The sequence below is a fragment of the Spea bombifrons genome, chromosome 5 (genome assembly GCF_027358695.1).
Source record: "Spea bombifrons isolate aSpeBom1 chromosome 5, aSpeBom1.2.pri, whole genome shotgun sequence".
NCBI classification, from domain to species: Eukaryota; Metazoa; Chordata; class Amphibia; order Anura; family Pelobatidae; genus Spea; species Spea bombifrons.
This window is the reverse complement of record NC_071091.1, coordinates 102,398,702-102,419,284: the sequence shown is the minus strand read 5'-3', so window position 1 is coordinate 102,419,284 and position 20,583 is coordinate 102,398,702. Positions and strand designations below refer to the sequence as shown.

At 40.5% G+C, this 20,583-nt stretch overlaps 1 protein-coding gene across 1 annotated transcript in view; it reads left to right on the top strand.

Annotated features, from left to right (window-relative positions):
- LOC128496698 (transient receptor potential cation channel subfamily A member 1-like) overlaps window positions 1-20,583 on the top strand; it is a 30,688-nt gene that overhangs the window by 4,430 nt on the left and 5,675 nt on the right. Inside the window, exons 7-19 of the mRNA XM_053466453.1 lie at window positions 534-624; window positions 976-1,004; window positions 2,127-2,218; window positions 2,316-2,430; window positions 2,670-2,840; window positions 3,417-3,487; window positions 9,714-9,884; window positions 11,697-11,815; window positions 12,330-12,528; window positions 13,495-13,696; window positions 17,152-17,282; window positions 17,673-17,812; window positions 19,745-19,805. Of these exons, the coding sequence (XP_053322428.1) occupies window positions 534-624; window positions 976-1,004; window positions 2,127-2,218; window positions 2,316-2,430; window positions 2,670-2,840; window positions 3,417-3,487; window positions 9,714-9,884; window positions 11,697-11,815; window positions 12,330-12,528; window positions 13,495-13,696; window positions 17,152-17,282; window positions 17,673-17,812; window positions 19,745-19,805 (1,592 nt within the window). The remainder of the gene's footprint in view (window positions 1-533; window positions 625-975; window positions 1,005-2,126; window positions 2,219-2,315; window positions 2,431-2,669; window positions 2,841-3,416; window positions 3,488-9,713; window positions 9,885-11,696; window positions 11,816-12,329; window positions 12,529-13,494; window positions 13,697-17,151; window positions 17,283-17,672; window positions 17,813-19,744; window positions 19,806-20,583) is intronic.

Sequence of the window (20,583 nt, the reverse complement as noted above, 5' to 3'; positions counted from 1 at the left end):
CCTTGGTCCCCAATTCCATCAATATGGCTTTGAGACTGAAAGAGTTGACCAGTGAAGTCCAGAGAGGAGGAGAAAGTCAGTGGCCAAGGACTTACCAATAAATGGGGTTGTCACAGAGTCCAAACCGTGTATTGGTCCTCTAGACAGACAGTGGGATATATGAATAAATTCTAGCTCTCGTATCTTCCACGAGCCGTCTTCATGGACTCTGGTGTCCATATACAGACACTTGGCCTGTCTCTAGTCCAGCGTTCCATCTTGGTACCAAAATTAACATCAGTAAAAACCTGAATATTCTTTAGAAATATACTATTAATGAGCATTACACAAGCTTTTGGTTGGATTTGTTTCCACTCTCCCCCCTTTGACTGGATAGCGGTCTCGTTAAGAACCCAAAGAATTAATGTCAGCGGCTCCTGTTCTTCTAAACCTAGCAACGCTGTTTGTATTTAGACACCCATTGTTGATAATCTTGTTTTATGCGTTATATTATTATTTGAAATTCCCTAATTTTGTTATTTTTTATGTTGTAGGCCTTGCTTGCTTTGGATCAATTCCATGTTAAAGATCGGGCAAACAGAAAGCAACACTTTTTCCTGAACCACATAGAGCCACAGACCACAGGTTAAATATTATTAATAATACGCCGTAAGACGCAAAATAACATCAAGCATTGGCCCGCTGGGCCAGATTTTCCAATAAGCAAATTAGACGCTTTTAGACACGCCCCTAAATATTAAAGGGATGATAGCCCCACCCACTTCCAATTTAACCCTGTCCATCTGACCAATCATCTCTTAAAAAAGTAAGGTGTACCAGGGTAAAATAGGTAATGATTTAAGATACATTTCTAACCAAAATGCATGCAATTAGATATTTTTGTGTTTTATTTAGAAAATATGGATTAACACTCGTGTCACCATATGTATGTAGATAAAGTATTGATGTTGTTTGACCTTTTTACCTTAAAACTAGGTTTCCATGGGACGCAGGCCAAATCTCCAGTAAGTTCCTCCAGTTTTTTACGTTTTCCCCCCCATAATAAAGCCATGGAATCTGTGTTGTAATTCACAAGTGATGAATTTTCAGGCATCAGGTCAAAGTCTAAAGTTAGATTAGATTAAATGTGGAGAGGTTTTACTTCTGTGAGAAGAGAATTGGTAAATACAGTGAGGGGTTTTAGACATGGAATAGGTATAAGTCCAAAATGAGCCACACTGGATTTTATTATTTTAGTAATAATGCTCAAGTAGATTTAGTGGGTTACCAAACAACCATAGAAAATACTTTGGCAGACATCGGGAGACCTAATACCTCTGCTTGCGTCTGCCACAGTTAGAACTTAGCTGCGAGTCACTGATGGCTGCAAAACCCAGGAACTCACATCATTTTCTACTGTTAGGTACAGTGGCTCATGTCCAAAGTCCAATTGTACCTGCCTTGCTGTCAGTGGACCCATAAAAAATAGTTGTCAGAACCCCAAAGCATGAAACCAAGGATGGTACCAAAAGTTAATTGTCCTGTTGGCATTTTAAGCATGTGCCTGTGGCCCAGGGTCCTGGTGGGAAGCATTAGGCTATGCGCAGGTGGTCCTACAATATACTTATTGATCACAGCCTATACCAGCTGATGGGCCTTTAATGCTTGTGCTGAGTGCAAGTATCTCGATTTCTATGTATGTGTGTGTGTCTAGGTGTGTGAGTGTGAGCGCCCCTCACGAGGTCAGGTCTCTGGATCCACCTCTGCTTTTATATAGTACGATTATAAGTGTCAAACACCATAGTAACAATGTTACAAGTATTACTTCATTGAATTATAATGGCGTTTGACTCTTATTACACAGCATCTAATGCTCTCTATTAGAATCCTTATAATACAAATGTAAATGAATCATTCTAAACGCTTTATACAAGGAAGCCACATTCAAGCCTCAATTCGTCAACTGCAAATAGCACATTTCAAATGTTGCGCTCATAATGATTCCTTAATTGGCATTTTTACCGTGAATACTTAGTATGATAGCGTATAACAGAGGCTGCTCGTCTCCCATTGTGCCCGTCAAACAGGAATTATTATTTTCGCTGATTAAATGGCATTTTTTTTGCCTTCTGTAATGTCTTCTTCAGCTAGAAGTGATCGTACAGTCCCGCCAGTTGGACATTATCATGCATCCTGTTATCCAGAAATTAATTGAAATAAAATGGAAAAAATTTGGCAGGTAAGATCTGAATTAGCTTGATTGATGCAGCCTGCAGGCAGACGTCTCTCCCCGCCGCATCAGATTTAAAACCAAATCGCTTCCCGTTCCGTTGCAGGACGAAGATCGCAATAATGCTGTCGCTGAATCTTCTCTTTATCCTGTCTTGGACGACCCTGGGCATAGCGTCATCGCTGTCAAGAAGCGATGAGGTTCCCTATAAATTTCCAGAGGTATATGGTGGTCAGAAAAGGATGTAGCGGTCCATGTCTACATTCATACACTTTTTTTCGCAGCGAAAGAATGAATGCATTCTTTAGCAATCCCAGTTAGAAAACATGCCTTCTTTTCCTCACCCCCTACCTGTCTCTACTAAGAAGTAGTAACAGCGTCAATAGACGGATCTTGCTGTGAATTTTATACTGATTTTAATACAACCTCTTGATGTGTTTTTTTCCACTTGGCAATGCAGGACATCTGGAGAATAATTGTGATTCTAATAGCATTGGGGCTTACGCTATACCAGATTGTGGAGGAATTTAAGGAAATCTTCCAGTCAAAGATAAAAATTGAGCTTTGGAAAGAATGGAGGAAAAAGGAACTAGAAAGAGACCTGAAGTACTGTCATCCCATGTGGCCTGAGGTATACTTCTTATCCGTCTCAAAACACCAACACATATCCTCTTGGGTTAATGCCACAGATCTCATGTGCAGATGGGACTGGTTACTGTCTATTGCTGATGGGGTCTAACAAGATCAAAACAATTGTGTAGTATGCAGGTAGGGACCCTCCGACTTATCCTTTTTTATGTGAAATAGGTCCCATCAGCCATTTTGTTAACATGTTGCTGACTAACCCGTGTAAAGTGCTCCCCTTCAGTATGTTGCATGAATAGACTCACATATAAGGTCAACCTAACTGGAGTAAAATTGAGCAGCCGTTGTTCCATTAGCATGGAGCATCATGTTAACCAGACGGGAAAACTAGATATATAAACATGGAGGAGACCGGTGTATGGGGAGGGGGTTTGGCAGATTTGCCCCGCCATCCCTCACTTATAAGGAAGGAACCCATAGGCATAATTATTACACCTTTGGTTCCTTCCTAGAACATAAATCCAATTTCTTTGGAACAATAGATGAACGATACGTTGCCTCTTGCAAGATTACAATCGGCATTTAATTGTTGAATTAAGACATCAATGCGTTTCGATTTAAGGAGAAAGAATACCTGGAGAAAGGGATTGAAGATCTGCAGGGAGTGCATGCCTCTTACCTGAAGGATTTCTGGTAGGTGATTCATGATATCTGATATCGAAACAATGCAAAATCTCTGTGCAAAGGTTAGTATGAAAAGAAAGAGGTTTTGGCTCATCCCTAAAGGCAGTAATTTAACATGGGCTACAGGACAGAAGGACACGGTCCGGAGGCATCTGCTCATTGAGTATCCTTTTAGAGATGACAGTCGAGAAGAGCAAAAGAAATCATTTTGCTTTGTTCTCCTGGAGTCTAAGCTTGAAGCGACAGAGGGACAAAGCCATATACACTAGTAGACCCCTTAATGCATTTCGCAATAGCGTCCCCCTTCAAAACCGACAGCGATACAAAAGACCAGGGAGCACCATATTCCGGAAATGTCTATGATACATGTGAGAAACTATAAATGGGGTAATGTGAAAAACAAAACAAAAAAACAGCATTTTAATTCAATATTTCCTTCAAATGGAGAGTCAAGAGTATAAGAAACAAGGCACTAATAATAATTGCATCAAAAATGTAAATTTTGTTATCATTTTTATTGTATATCCCAAATTAAAAAGGTCTCTAGAGAAGATTTTGTGAGACACTAATGTAACCCTTTAGTGACCCTTTAGTGATGCGTTCAGAATTTTAAAATGCATGACATTTTCATCTTTTCGTGTAGCCTTTGTGTTAGAAAATGGAGGAATTATATCACATACAGCATGTCCAATGACCTATCTTTAAAAAAACTACAAGGCAGGGAACATATGCTCACCAATACTGCTGTTTAAGTGCTGCGTACATTGTTGGCGCTATATAAATAAAAGATGATAATAATAACCATTAATTATACTTTGCTATTGCTTTCTTAAAGCAAAATTTTCCTATTTCTTCTGGCCCTCAGGCTCAATGGAGAGCATCACTCAGACACTGCCCCACCACCCCTGTGCCCTCAGACTCTGCCTCCGTAACACCATGTCCTCAGGTGCTGCATCCCTACCGCAGTGTTTGTCATCGTGTTTTTAGGTACTATTTGCCCTTAGATACTGCCCCCCAGATACTGATTCCTTACTGCTGTACCTACAGAAACCCACCTCTCTACATAATGCCCCTCTATTTTCCCGGCTCCATTACGGACCCTCAGGCTCAACACAGCACATGGAACATCACTGAGATACTGCCTCCCTAAAAGAAAATCCGAGCTCCCGTTTGAAGCCTCTGTGGATATACTTTGCTGGTCCAGACTGAGCAGCCTCCCTCCCTTCCACTATGCCATTAGTTATTGCCCCCTACTCAGACCTGGATTGGCCATAGGCACTAGCCTATCTGTCAACTGCGAACCTAGATGTCCCATCAACTACAATAGAATAAAGAACACGAGAGAGAGCTCCGGTTGACCAGCCCTAGAAGTTCCCAGATAAGTCCACTGGGTCTGGACCTGCTTTTGATTTGCGGAATGCCTGTAATTGCTTTATTTGAAGACTGAAGCCCACATCCATTGGTTCTAGATCACTAGGGCAATTTCCTATGAGGAATACAGGGGCTCTAAATGGTCTTCAAACATTGGTCCTTCCACTACTGTACCTAGAACATTATGTCTGTCTCCGGGAGCCCTCTCCTTCTGTGTTATACCCCCACCAGCTCTTCTGCAAATCCACCGTATGCACCCACCACCGTTTCTGTATAAGATCTTATAATAGCAGAGAATCCCCCAGGCTGCCCCGTGCATCATGTCACAGAACCGCCTGCTCAGATACATGATAAAGCAAAGCCCTTCTTTCATTAGAAGTATCCGGCCTCACAGTGCTTGAGCAGTAACGAGACATCTTCTTCTTACGCTCGTTGAGTTATATCTCCGATTCCTCAGCGCCTACATTTTCTGTTTCTGTAGAGTCTCCTCATTTGACTTTATGCTCTCATCCGAGTCACGCTGACACACTTTATCAATTTCTCTATTAGTCTTCTCATTATTTTTCCTTTACTCTGTCTTTTCTTATTTCATCACTTTAACCACTCTTTTTCTTTACATTTTTTTTAATGTCTCCTACGATTATTCACTTTATTTTTGGAGAATATTGTAGAGAAAGAATCCCTAATTATGCTGAAGATCCGTTTATTAGACTCTTTCTGTTGGGTGGGTCATCGTTTTAACATTTCCCTAAAATCCAAAATGTACTGTGTCTTTGAGGAAGGGGCATTTAAAAATGATAAAAAAATAGTATATGACACGCCAACAATAAATGAAACATTGGGCAACCAGAAGCTTGGGCAAAAAAAAGTGCAGGGGTTTGTAAGTCTTGGGCCCCTGTGTGCCATATGGCACATCAAATGGTCTAGGTGACTCCAAACCAGAAACAAGCTAGTTAGAATGCTTCCTCCCCTCTATAATTAGTTTCTTGTGAACAACCTTACAGAAGCATTAGAAGAAGCCCACCCTCTACTGCATACTGCCATGTTCGAACTTGGGTGGTTTGGTGACGCTTTCACCTGAGAAGTATGATCAGAGACCCTCCTGAGTACTTTTGGCAGTACTATCCTACTATCGCCCATTCAAACAGTGATGGGTGTACAAGCGCTGTTATTCTGTATCTGTCCACAGCAAGGTGTCCAGGGGGTCTTCAGGTTGTCTGATCTCTTGTGCCACTTGATCCTTTTAACAGTACGTCCATAGGGCCATTAAGGGGTTAACTCATATGTAAAATAAATAATAAGAAAATTACCTATCTTTAGGAGTAGTAGCCCTCTCACTGACCCCAATCACAGACCAAAGAGCTGGGGTGCGGGGAAAAGATGCAAATCCCTCATAAAGAGGGATTCTGCCCAATTTCTCCATAGATTTTCAACGGGGAGAAAACAATCATTTAAATGGAACACTCCGCTATCATATACTTTGAAATGCATGCGATGGCCGGCGCGTCGCTTAAATTGATTCCGTTACTTTGATCTCAATTGGCTGCCCAGAGCTTTTCTTTGAACAGCTTATACAAGCTGTGACTTTTAATTGATAATAGAGGTAGAAAGTAACATGTGTGTAGGAATGAGCATTTAGCGCTTGTTAATTCACTATGTGGCCTAGGAGTGGAATAACCCACTCATTGTGTCAATTTAGCGCATGTTCTAGTGCAGAAACCAGACGGGTCGTTGAATCCGGCCCACGGTATCTCTCCAGCTGATGTTTAATGGAACTCTTTTGATCCCTTGATATCAGCTGGTGACGTACCTTTTTGTCATGCTTGAGCCAGGTCATTCCTGAACCGGGGTAGCTGGTATTCCAATTCCTGTAAGAATATTTAAGTGATAACGTTAAAAGTCCTACAATTACAAAACAGTAAAGAACAAAAACAAAAAAAGCCCAAATCCTGGATCGTTGGTTGCGTATAAGGAATGCCTTTCTGTTCTTGTCTGTTCCGATAAACTAAAGTTCTTACTCTGTTTTAATCTCTGGCTGGAGTTTATTTTGAAGGCAAGGTTGTTAATCCAGAGATCTTGATGTTATCCACCAAGTGACATCTATCTGATTTCCTTGATCTGAACACAAATCCCTTCATGATGTGGGCTAAAACAAGCGTAGAAAGAAATGTCACGCAACAAAACTCCGCTCTTTGTAACTCGAGCAAGCGGTTCGGGTTTCATCAGGCTGCAGCAAGACAGTAAAAAAACACCAAAGAGGTGATAATGATCCAAAAAGGCAGAGAATTTAGGTGGGAATCCTAGCATCCCATCAACCCCAATGACACATTCAACCAAGTGCTAAAGGGCTCCATGCATTCAAATATCTTAACAAAGATATAGAATACAATGGACTCTAATGTCTTTATTCCTACAAACTGACAATGAAAAGCATTGGTTGGTATAGAACTTCCACTCCCATAATGCTCAGTTAGCAACGAGATTGACTGAGCTTTGAGTTGTATTTCAACAACAGCCATGTTGCACAAATCTGGCGTATATATTGTGTTAACATTTATAAAAAGTAATTTGTGATATATTGTTTAGAAATATTTGCCATAATTTCTTGGGATTTGGAAATGTTGACAACAGTATTAAAGCCCCTTCGGTTTCTCTAAAGTTATACAATAAAAACTAAAGTAAATAAAAAATAAAGTAACAAAATAAAAGTGAAGGCTTTTGTAGGCAGAAAGGCGTATAAAAAAAGGAAAGTAAATGGGGCTTAAAGTGGTCCAGTGCACCATTCTGCCCCTATTCTTTAACCCATCCCCCCACAGAGCACTCGATGGTATATATCTAGTCTGGAAAATATGTACTATTATAGAATATATTGCAACAGTTTAAGGAGTCTAAGGATCACATGATGGAATTGCAGGTTAATTACGGGCTTTTGCCAAAAACTTTAGGCGCAGCAACGTTAATTCTATTTCTCAACATCCATCAGTGATGGTTATATTGGAATCCCACCGCCAGCCCGAAGAGTTCTCTCCCTGCCTCACCGCACGCGGCAATAGAACTAGGATTGGCGTGGATCTGGAATCGGACAGTTCCCCTTTGCATTTATATTAAAATAACCAACACTGAAACCAGACTTTCGATAAAACGCAGCGTAAAGAAACACTCCATCCATCATATGCACTTTAATGCATAGAAAGCTGCGTAGTCCCTTTAGATTTAGATTGTTCTGCAGAATCCCCCATATGTATCCCCCCGTCCCCCGTAGCTATTTTGAACGCAGGAGATCTCCATGCACATGAAATTCAAGCAGCCGTTTAGTGGCAATAATTGTCGGACCATGGAGGAGGAGGGCAACAACAGCGCCGGTGGGTTAGGGTTACAGAGAACTTTAACATGTATTCTTCTATAGTGCTGGGTGTCAGGGACGGTAAATGATCCCTTTTTGACCTCATCAGTCTCACCCGTCTCCCAGGAGAGGAAACAGCCCTTCACCTCTTTATTACTGCCCTATCTACCCAACACCCAATGAGCCCCATTCTAAAATTAAAATGGCTTTACTTTGTCAACTGACGTGGACATAAACTGAAAAACAAATAACATACGGTAATGTGAATTAGTATTTGTATAAAGCAGTTTCGTTAAGCGGCTTACAGGTAAACGCGGAGTCTTTGTGTTACAGATACGGGAACATATTGTATGGAATATTAGTTTAATCCGCAACCCAGTTCTCAATTATAAACCATTTAAAAATAGAAGGAGAGAAAAGACCACTGGGTCCATTAAACGCTTTCCATTCAACGAGACAGTTCCCTAAGGTCAGAATCCAATTAGTTTTTGATGGTGTGTTATGCCTCTGACTTTGCCCACCGGGTTATTCAACACAGCTCTGCTCTCCTAAGAGGAAAAATTGTTTCCTTTCTGTCCGTCTTGAATTTGTTTCCTCCGACCGTGTCGTCTATAGCCGGCTGGCTCACTAATAGCGTGGCCCCCGGAGGTGGGATTAACCTTTTCGATGCTGCAGGTGGCCAGATCCTCGCGGTGTTCGAGGTGTAGACATGTAGAGTTTGGGAACGTTTGGCTCATCTCGTCCTCCCGACTGCAGTAAAAACCCAATGGGAAAGAAAGGTGGTATTTCAACACCATTAAAGAGTTAACATTTGAAGCAGGAGCCCTACGAAAAGCATTTATTTTAGCTCGGCTCACACAAAATCGTATTACCTCCGCAGCAGGTCCTCTTTTTTTACGGCCCCCCGTGTTTTGCTAAGTCAGGTTGCTGGCTGTATTGATTCTGGAATAAAGCCCCGGGCACTCTGGTGGATTAAAACATTTGTGTTTTACTTGATTTTGGTTCCACCTTTAATCCCAGTGATATTATTTATGGCTTTGGAACCGCTACACGGACATCAACATATCAGACCTTGAGTTAGATTCCAAATACTGTATGTAATATATATATATATAACAATTGAAAGGTTAAAAACTTTACTGGTTAAAAACTTTACTGAAAACAGCCTCCCAGCAGAAGTGGTAGAGGGTAATACAGTGGGGGGATTAAAACATGCATGGGACAGACATACGGCTCCTGAATCTAAGACGAGACCAGCTACTGATTAAGATCTGAATCTTTACATCTGGAAAAATGGGCCGAATGGGTCTGATCTGCCATCACACTCTATGTTTATAAAGAAATATACCGTAAATCGGCATTCCCTGTGTTTTTACCAAACAGGTGAGAAATAAAGTGCTTCTTCTAACATTTTTCTGGCCTTTTTAAATGGAATCGTGCAGGAATATTGAAATGTATGGAACTAAGTAAACCTTCCAGCTTGCATTATACAAAGTTAACCATTTAATGTCCTCTCGGCAGGAACGTTTTTGATTGGATCGTGTACTTCCTGCTCCTCGCCGTTATCCTGACCCACATTGCCGACGTGGTGGTGCACAACAACCCCGACCTGCACGCCTCTCACGTGCGGGTGTTTTCCGTCACCATTGTTTTCCTTTGGCTGCGGCTGATGAAACACGCTCGGGCCATCCGGTAAGGAGACGCAAACAAATGGTTTCTTAATGCTTCAAAAAATTTAAGTTTTGGGAAACAAACCAATAAAAAGAGAATATCTGTAATGCACCAAAAAGAAGTGCCACAAAAATAATAATAATGACACAAAAAGCATTACGATAAAAAAAGAAAAGCAAATGCATTATCTTATATCAGTCAGTCTGAGCAACACACATAACACGGATAAAAAATAATCAGAAATTACTTGTAGTTTTGGGTTTTTTAACACCAATGGGTCTTCATGGGGCGGAATCAGCCACGTTGGTTATTTCACCCTTGGCGGTTAGCGGATGCGGCTTTAATGTTGAGCCGCGTTATAAGTCATCACTGTTACAACTTAAATACAGAGAACAATCACTATTTTGGCTTTTCCGTAGGTTCTATTATTCCAGCCAATTGTGTTCTACTATTTTACGCCTATGGCTTAAATTACAGATAAAGGGAAGGGCGATTCTGCTGTCAATCCCCAAATAGTAACCAGTTATTAAATCATTTTTGTCACAAAACATGTATTCGATAAAAATGCACGTTGGTTACATTTATATAACGTTTACATAAAGGATCGGTGCGTAACCTAAGACTTGAAGGGGTTAAACAGTCTGGTCGGTGCTTGGCGAATCCCATAATTGTCATAATTATCAGTGAACCATCTTAGTGCACGGAAAGGGTTAAAGCTAAACATTTATTAGACATAAACCAGTTAGACGGAAGATATAAAAATATATATATATCAAGGTAAAGTATCTCTCAATTATTCCTTAATTCGTAAAATGATCAGCAGAGTAATTGAGCATTTTCCGTTCCGTAATTAGGACTGGTTTGTCAAGGTCAGGCACTCCGCGGTATGTGCGTGCGTGCGTGTGTGAGGTTTTATTTATACGACGCTAATTATACGGCATTAGTCAGAGGTCAGCGTCTGCATCAACTGCCAACACAACGATGGGCAAGGCCGATAAACATATCTGCGCATGAATGTACACAGAGTGCCGTGGACAGGTATTAGGGCTGCCTCAAGGGGCTCATTTAATCCAATCTCTTATCATAGTCTGCCCAAGTGTCCCTCGTAATAGTGGACAGTCCCTCTTTCCTCCCCTGATATCCCTCTTTTCTAGATGCTCAGAACATTTGCTGGGTATGAGGCTATCACAGGGTTCTAAGTCACAGTAATGTTACAGATTCTGCAAAAAAAACAATACACACACACATTATTATTATTATTTTTTAAATGGCTAAGTAGTTTGAAGAGTCACATAATAAGTCTCAGTAAAGAGGCCCCTAACAATGCCTCGACCCCCAATCCTTAAACAAGGGTGCCCCTCTTTAGGCATATGACATGATATATATATATATATATATATATATATATATATATATATATATATATATATATATATATATATACGGGTATATATATATATATATTAGACATTATTGGGCTGTAAGCTATAATAATCACACAAGATCACTGACGTGTAATTCATTTCTTATTACCTCCCTTGATAGATCATTTAGGGTTAACCACATCATGGGTTAAACATATATTAAGCATACCTGGTAACTTTATGAATAAATGGACCCCTGAAACCCTTTAACAGCCCGCCGTGAGGATTCTATGAATTTACTCGCCAACTGCGTTAAAAAACCTGCCCGTAGGTTAATGAAAAATAGTTTAAGCAAATTTTAAAAACATTGTTAGATTTCTTTCAAAAAAATACAAATTGTGGCTCTGTATATTATATTTAAATGTTTATAACCCTCCGGTGTATAATGCTTTATTTATCTTTTTTCCAGGCTTCTAGGTCCTTTCATTGTGATGCTTGGGAAAATTATAACGGACGTGCTGAAATTCCTGTTTTTATACGGGGAATTTTATATCCCTTATGCCTGTGCTTTCTGGATCATTTTTGGAGGTACGGTTTATATGCTAACCATATTATAGGGACAAAAAGGTTAATTGAGTGCAATTAATATTCAGAATGTGTTTTTTTTATGTAAAGTTGCCATTTCTCCCTTAAATATAATAATGTTTTATTCACTTTAAACAGTAATGAGATACATCAGTATAGTATAGTAGGTTGAAAAGGACTTCAGTCCATCAACTTCCACCTTTCACCCATACCTAGTGCTATCCAAAAGAAGGCAAAAAAACCCTACTTGGGGCAATTACCAATTATGCCACAACAAGGGAAAAAAATCCTTCTTGATTCCATAGCGGCGATCAGATTACTCTCTGGAACAGTTTGCTGGTGAAGTTCTAGATTACACCAAGAGGCCAAACGCCTGGCAAGCTCAGGATTGTTGGCAGACGCAGCGCCCGCATTGCCTTCTCGGGAGGCTTTCTTCTCTCTTTACATTTTTGAAACTCTTCAAAGAGATTTGCAATGTATGTAAGTTAATCGGACAGCTTCTTCTCCTTCTATGCAGGAAAAGTTGACAACATGTCCACCGTGCCGCAGATGATGTTCACCATTTTCCGTATCACTCTGGTCGATGACTACAAGTTTGAAGATATGTACGGCGTTGACCCGATAATGGCTTATTTACTGTGCGGGACCTTTCTGGGCGTTTCAGCGATTCTCTGTATAAACCTGCTCATAGCGCTACTCGCTGATACATTTCAAAGGTATGGCGTATCTGTAATAATAAATAGACTCCTATGAGTTTTAGTATGACACCAGGGGAACCCATTGGCGGGTATTTTCTATTATGTACAGGGCAACAAATATATACAAGAAGAGCAGCTAATCACGGGGTTAAGTGCTGGTAAAATATAGATATAGATGTTCTGGGGAGGGTTCAGGGAAGGGCTACAAAATGTTAAATGGTTTGCAGGACAAAAATTATCAGGAAAGGGTCTCAATGTGTACGGCTTGGAGGTAATGAGAGACAGAGGCGATGTGATGGAAACATGTGAATGCATAAAGCAATTTCACAAAGTACAGGAGGGAAGTTTGTCTCAAAGGATGAGAAATGTTAGAACAAGAGGCCGTAATCTAGTGAAGGCTAAGATGTAATGAAGGGATGCGTTACTTCACTGAGAGGGTGCTCGATAAATCTCCCACAGAAGTGATGGTGGGCCAAATGGTTCTTACGTGCCAAAAACACACATGTAAATGCCAGGAGATCCACCATGTTGTGTTGTGGTCAATGTGGCATACATGCGTCACTACCGCTCTTAGAACCTCATTAGCTTCCAACGAACCACAGTTTTCTATGGGTTCCGCACGACATGATTTTCAGAGCACTGATGAGGAACAGCACAATCGCGGGACAGGTGTTATATCCACACATGGAGGACAAGTCCTGTAGAACAAAGAATAATATGTGTCTACTCTATTGGTTCCGCGCCATACTGTCTACTTTCATGGTTGTGTTCCTCAGAACAAAATTGCAAAAGTAAAGCGTGAAAGTGTTACTTATGACCCCGCAGTATGCATTGCCTGCATTTACCATTAAAAATTTCATTTTCTTAACACAGAAGTATTTGCGATGTGGGCCTTCTAGTCTAAATTATTGAAGGCAATCCCATGCTGCGGCATTCAGGCTCCTCCACATAGTAATAATAATGATAGTTTTTTTCCTAAACTAGGGTTTATGATAATGCCACAGCCAACGCGGTCATGCAGCAAGCCAGTATATTGCTACAAACCGAAGAAAACCTCAGTAAAAAGAAGAAAGCCAAGTTTGCAAACTATCTCCAGACCGTGTGCTCTCCATTGTCCCTCTTCTATGATGATGACCTCACAGTGGACCAAGATGATGATCTGAAAAAAGTGACCATTCAGATTAAGGTATAAAGTATTTAGTTTACTTTATTTTAAGTTTTGTGAGTAAATGGGTAATTTGGGGGCACAGGTGTTTATGGCGGGTAAAGATATAGGCAGATCTGTCCAACACAAGAGTTTCGCAAATTAATACTCCGGGGGACACAAATGTATTTGGAATATTGTCTTGATTTAAAGTGGCTGCACCTTGGTTTGATTATCAGTCTAAGATTATGATTATTTTTTTGTCCTGAAAAACATGGCTTATGGTCTTCGAATGTCCTCAATGTCTACATTCCACCCATGTTGATGATATCCTAATCACTTCCTCTGTATCCTACGCGCTTCTCATGACTATTATGTCATGAGTACTAATCCTTAAAAAAAAGAAACACCCTGCATCTTCTGGCACGTAAATCCATCCACCCTTCTGCCTCCTCCATCATTCCCAAGCAGGTCTTCATCACCTGAAGGTCCTCAGTTGGCACGTCAACAACGGGCTTCCCATACCCTTCAGAATCAAATTCAAACTTCTGATTCTACAGAGCCCTTAACAACCCAGCACCCAGTAGATCTCTACCCTTCTATCCAAATACAGCCCTAACGTCTCTTCATTCCTCTCACAACCTCCGTCTCTCTTCTACCGCTATTGCCTCTTCTCGATCCCGTATTCAGGATTTACCCCACGTTGTACCCTTCTGTGTAATTCCCTTCCCCGTCCCAATCAGGCTTTCTTTCTTGTACACAACTTTCAAGAGCTCTCTGGAAACCCACCTTTTCAGAGAAGCCTACAACTTGTCCTCCTAACACCCTCAGCCATAATCCTACACAGTGTTTAAAGATACTTTTTGATGTAACATCATCCATCGGGGGTGTTCTTCCCTCTCTCTTGGCATTCCGGAACTCGGGAAGCGTGTTTATCACGCCGAGTCTTCTTAATAAGAATGCCGTCACGTAACGATCTAAGTTTAAACGTCTCAAACAAAAGCTGTGAACCTACGCGGTTGTAGAAAAGTCACTGCCTTCTCGCCTGCGTCAGAATAAGTTTCGGTTGGTTTTGTGCTGTGAAACTCTTGTGGTAATGTGTGTGGGAGTGCTGCTCGGTGTGTTATCAGTGAATCAATTCAGCCGTGTGAAAATAAAAAAACACAAAACATTAATATATGGGCAGACTAGATGAACCAAAAAGTTCTTATCTGCCCTCAAATTCTATGCGTGGTTCATGAAAGGAAGGCAGAAGACCTATTAATTGCGTAAGTCATGAGCGTGGTGGCATCAGAATTAAAATAAGACACACTAATTGTTCTATTTAGTTTGGAGGACAAACCTAGTGAGAAGATCAAAGCTTGGAAAAGATGATCAGGCGTCCAATTTATTGAAATTGTAGGATTGTAAGAGCCGTGGAGATTATTCAGATTGTACTTCAAAGAGTTTTTTAATTAACTTCTGATTGTGATCCAAACCACAAGTGACAAGCTTCGACTGCGCTGTGCGTCTGACTTTCCACAAGTACTGTGATGTTTCCCCCGTATTAGTGATAGACGTTTCATGTAAAATCATTCCTTTTCAAATGTTTTTATGGAATCTAATACCTCCCAACACTTGGAAACAGTGACACTTCTGATTTAACAGCCATGGCTGAAGACGTGGCTAGGGGGTAGGATTCACCAAGGTGACTCTATGACCCGTTGACAGCAACTTCCTATATTTTTTTCAGCTCTATATATTAAAACTTATATTTTGTCATTTTTAGATTAAAATAAATAATATGTATAGGCCTTGTATCCCAAAGGAAAGTCACTTTTTGAGGGGCCAAATGGACACGGTATCCATGCTACTGTAACCAACAGCGTCACCGGCCACCGGTTCCGTATCATTTAGAATACCTGACATTTGCAACAACGCACGCTATGTACTTACAACCAAATGTTTTTTAGCCTAAAGAGCCATTAAAATTGGCTCAAGGACATAAGGGCAAAATGCCAGTAAAATTTCCTCTAGGGCATGGCCTGATTATCAATTATATTTAGGTGTATTTTACTTTAAAGGCAACTGGGTGTTTTGCTGCTAATACGGCGTAACTCACTTAGTTACCCAAGTCTGTGCTATTATAAAGATAATGATGAGTGGCATCCAACTGAAGTCCCCTTCTACCCTGCGGCACAGACTGTCCAGACTGTTAGGTCTTGAAGTCCATAACAGGCGAGCAGATTAATGAAGCTAATTAACATTGCTGACATCTTCATTCGTCTTAACGGAGGCTGAAATGCTCTTACATGTAAGAAGTGCAAAGATAGTGGGAGAGTGGGAAGGTGAGAGAGAGCGCGTGAGGATGAGCATGTAAATTTTCACAGCCATGAATCAAGGGCAGGTTATGGGGCTTTCTTGTGAAGATACTTAATCTTGTATCTTCCTAGGAATTCATAAGCTCTTTGATACAGCTGTGTTGGCATTAAACCAGGGAGCTTAATGTTAACATGAATTAGACAAATCGATCAACAGAATTTGAGAAGTTCATGAATATGAAACAGATCGTCATTCTGGGCAAATCATGTCTATTAGATATCATTTCCAATAGCGTGGACTAACCCACCGATAGCCTGTTAAGTTGTGGCCCGTGGCCCTCACGCGGTCCAAGGGTCTTTCAAGATGGTGCCGAAGATTCTCCAAAGCTGGACAGCGCACCATGTGAAATGTGAAAATGGGGGGAAAAAAACCTTCTTACTTTCACACTATTATATTGGGTTTTTTTGGGGTTTTTTTTTTTTAAATGCAATCTGAGGAACAGATTTCATATAATAGAAATGTGATGTCATATCTTTTTTGTCATTTTGCATCAAATGTACACAGATTTATAGCTTTATTTAAATTTAACAGCTCTACTGGTTTGTGACCTTAATTAGCTATATAGACACAAACACCTTAACTTAAACACTAACAGGCAACTAAAACAGTGTGGAGAGTTATATGGAGGGAGTTATTATATTATATTCTGAGCACTAAAGTGCTTCACTAACCAAATACTTTTACTGTTATTACCAAAAGTTTTAAAAAAGTTTTAATTTTGTGCAGATTTTGTGTTTTTTTTATAATGTGGTTTACTATTTGGATCTGTTTCTCTTTTTAAGTCCAATGAAGGCTGTAAGCAGCTGCTTCTTATACTTATTTTGTAGCAAGCTTCTGGACTGAATACTGTCACGTATCGAACGTTACAGAAAAGAGTATTCTTCAGTAAGAGCGACTTCCTCGCTATGGCTGGAAAATGATCGGTTGCATAATAAAGTGAATAGGAAAGACTTGCTGGGGGGGTTCCTTTCCCCCATGGCTCTTCAGCACTAAACACCATAAAATATTCTGCTTTATCTTTTCCCGCTGATGCCCCGGTGGGACTGGTGTTCTATTTAAGAATCTTCTCACAGTTCCGTTAATATATTCAGGATTCACTCGATTCTGCGTCACAGCATCCACGTCTTCTCTTCCAGGAAGAGCTGGGAGAACTGATGCAGATCGTGAAGGAGAGGAAACTGAAGAATGAGTTATCAAGCATGCAGAAAAAGAGAAACAACCCTGGGAAGTCTAGCCCAAAAGCCATTCAATCCAGCGGCCTGCAGAGGTATGCCAAGTGTCATCTTCATACGATCAGCCGAATCAGCGTTAATAGTCTATATGAAGGAAGAAATGGCATTTAAATCACCATAAGTTTAGATTTTACCTTTTTTCTGGCTACGTTTGTGATAGTTTAATAGCCATATTATAAATTCTACCTCTGCTTCCCAATAAACACAAAGCTGAAGGCCTCCTTTTCTCACTTGGTGTAGTAAGTGAAGGCAACGAGGAGGGAAGACCTCCAAAACTCCAGGAGCAAAGAGTAGGCACTCCACCTCTGGCTTAAAATGCCAATGAATCCATTAAGTGCATCCATTCATTTAATCAATATATATATATATATATACGTACGTCTGCCTGTCGAGGTCATAAATCCAATTCCAACATTGTATCGCAGGCCAGCGTCCCAACAGCAGGACATCTCAGCCTTATTAGCAACCCTGATAAGCAACCAGGAGGAACAGAGAGCAGCATTACTGCAAATGTCCCAGAAGCTACAAATGGTGTCCCAGTCCCTGCAGGCGAGACCGCCATCAGGTAACGCTACGAGAGGAAACTTTATTTCGGCTGTCCATGTGATCTCTCTCTCTCTGACCGGCCCAAAATGAAGGGAGCGTGAGGTCTGTTCCATCGTTAGTCGGTGATTAATGCTGAACGCAGGGATATTATGTCATATCCCGACAATCGGCTCTAAATCCCCGAGCGCCACGAGGGAGCACAGACGCAGCGGTGTAAAGAAACAGACCTCCTGCTCTCACAGGACATTTTAACGAGTTTAAAGAAGGAGAAAAATATGAGATGTGGAAAAAGGGGGGTAGATCATTAAGGTCCTAAATATTGAGCGTAATATCAGTGAATTCCTCATGTGTAAATTTTAAATTGAGTAAATAAGTAAAAAAATAATGTAATATATAACCACCTTGCGGATATATTATCTCACCCATGCTAACTTCCTTCTTTAATAATATGTGTGATTATTCCTTGTCACTATATATATATATATATATATATACATACACATGTCTCCACCCACGAGAGGACACAGCCCTAAACTCCAAAGTTGACAGAGTGGCTACATGGAATCTGCATGATGAGCTATTAAGTGGTTAAAGCTTTGTCTCAGGGGCATTTAGAAAGTTCACAGACAGGACATCAATATGTGCCATGATCTAGCATTGGTCTGTAGAAGCATTACTCTCCATGGACAATCTGGGGATGACAAAATGGCACAGGGCACTTTAAGGCCAATGGCTGCTTAATAAAATTCACCTGCTTGATATAGATGCCGTGCTGCAGATGTATCTACCTTATACAAAGGATGTTTGGTAGTGTTGGTGGTGATATAATCTGCACCATGATAATTAAGCTAAATGATGTTGGTTGGGTAGAGCAGTCAGCCTCTGACAGATCAGTCTTAGGTTAATATCAAGAACCTTTAAGATAGATAGTCCAAAATACCTTGGGGGAGAACTGTTGAAATTTACCTTAATATTATAACGTAGGTCAATTAATGTAAATTGACATCTCAATGCCCATCTTTTGATCTTAATCTTATCTGCAAGCGGGCGAATAACAAACTTCATTCCCCTCCAACATTTTTAACTGTTATAGAATTGTTAGTCCTATTGAGAGACAATCAATATTTTCACACAACAATGTTGACAGGCTGAAAATACATTATAGAAGATGTAGCAAACCACTCAACGTTTCTAACAATAATTGGTTAACATGAATAATCGGGTGCTCTCTGTTGCATGATGTGATGGTAACCGGTTCTCTTCAAACTATAAATTAGCTGCCAAATGACGGAGATGCTAATAAGGCCGGGAGCTTAGAATGCGCACCGAGCCTGAAACGCATTGCATTAATCCAGCATTAAAGCCAGAGGAAGCGATCCAACACTATAGCATAAAATCAAAGACGACTCGGTGAAACCAAGGGATCAATAGCATCAAACCTCACCAACATCTAAAGGAATGAGGATTAGTATTGAACTTTCCAGGTAGTATCAGAATAAACACCGGTGTCATGGAAATGAACTGCGCCAACCCCGAACTTTAAATGAATCTTGCTTAATGTTAAGCTAACGGCGACATTATACAAGTTACCCCCCCCCCCCAAAAAAAAGGCATCGCAAAGTCCACCGGAATAGAATGGATAATATCAAATCATTAGGGATATCGTTAATTTGCACGGATAATCACATTATTCAAAAAAAAATTAAGCACCTGGACCCAGATGTTGCAGCCCTGCAGCTGCCCTCCTCCCTAGCAGTCTGATGGCTCTGGCCACTGAGTGGCTGCTAGAAGCAGTAGCCTAGATCTTATAAAGGCCAAAAGGTCTGGAAGACTTGCTGTACACATATAATAACGCTGATGACTCTGGCGGTGTCATAGTTAAGCACCCTATGTAGCCCAGACAGGGATATTATGCAAATGAAATGCTCTCTGACTCTGTTCTCTTCTTCAGGTTCTGGACCCATTGAATTGGTGGATATAGAGACTCAGGGCAGCGGTCAGTCTATTTACACGTGAGTAATCCATTGTATACTGCACCTGTTCAGTTATGTTTTTAATTATTTATGGGAAACTAATAATGGCGTGCAATGAAAATTACAATATCTTAACAAAATACGCAAGAAGTAGTCACTGTCAAAATGGTATTATCGGCGGTAGTAAATATTAATACCCTCTGTAAGTTTCCCCGGTAAGTATCGGCTTGTAATAGCAGCCGCTCACACACAGACGGTTGAAACGGTTGCAACAGTCCATCTGCTATGTTTCTTTCATCCCTCTTGGTCCATTGTGGTATCCTATGATACCTATGAGGCTGTAAAACATGGTACCCTAGGCACCTGTTACAAGAACTCGTAAATTATCATATCTAAAAATCCTACTTTATATTATAAACGAAGTACAACAATAAAAGGGGATATTGGATTTCTAAACCCCCCTCCCCAGTAATTATTTATATAGGTTTAGGAGCGCCTTAAGGGCATCTTCTTAAAGCAAAACCAAAGAACAGGGATCCCTAACCTCAACGCGATCATTTCTGTGATCTGATTACATGTTTTCTTTATTATACAAAAACAAACCTCATTATCGAATTATTGTTGTCAAATGTATGATGTGCACTTGAGACTGACGTGTTTAACTTCAAATAATCCAATTAAGAAACGTCACGCGGAACTGCTGCACGACTGGCCTCAGCACATCCATGTAAGCTGATATAATATATAGATGTGTCCTATTTTCATTGGAAATCAGACCGAACAGATACATTCTCAGTGATTGTCTTATTTAAAGCTA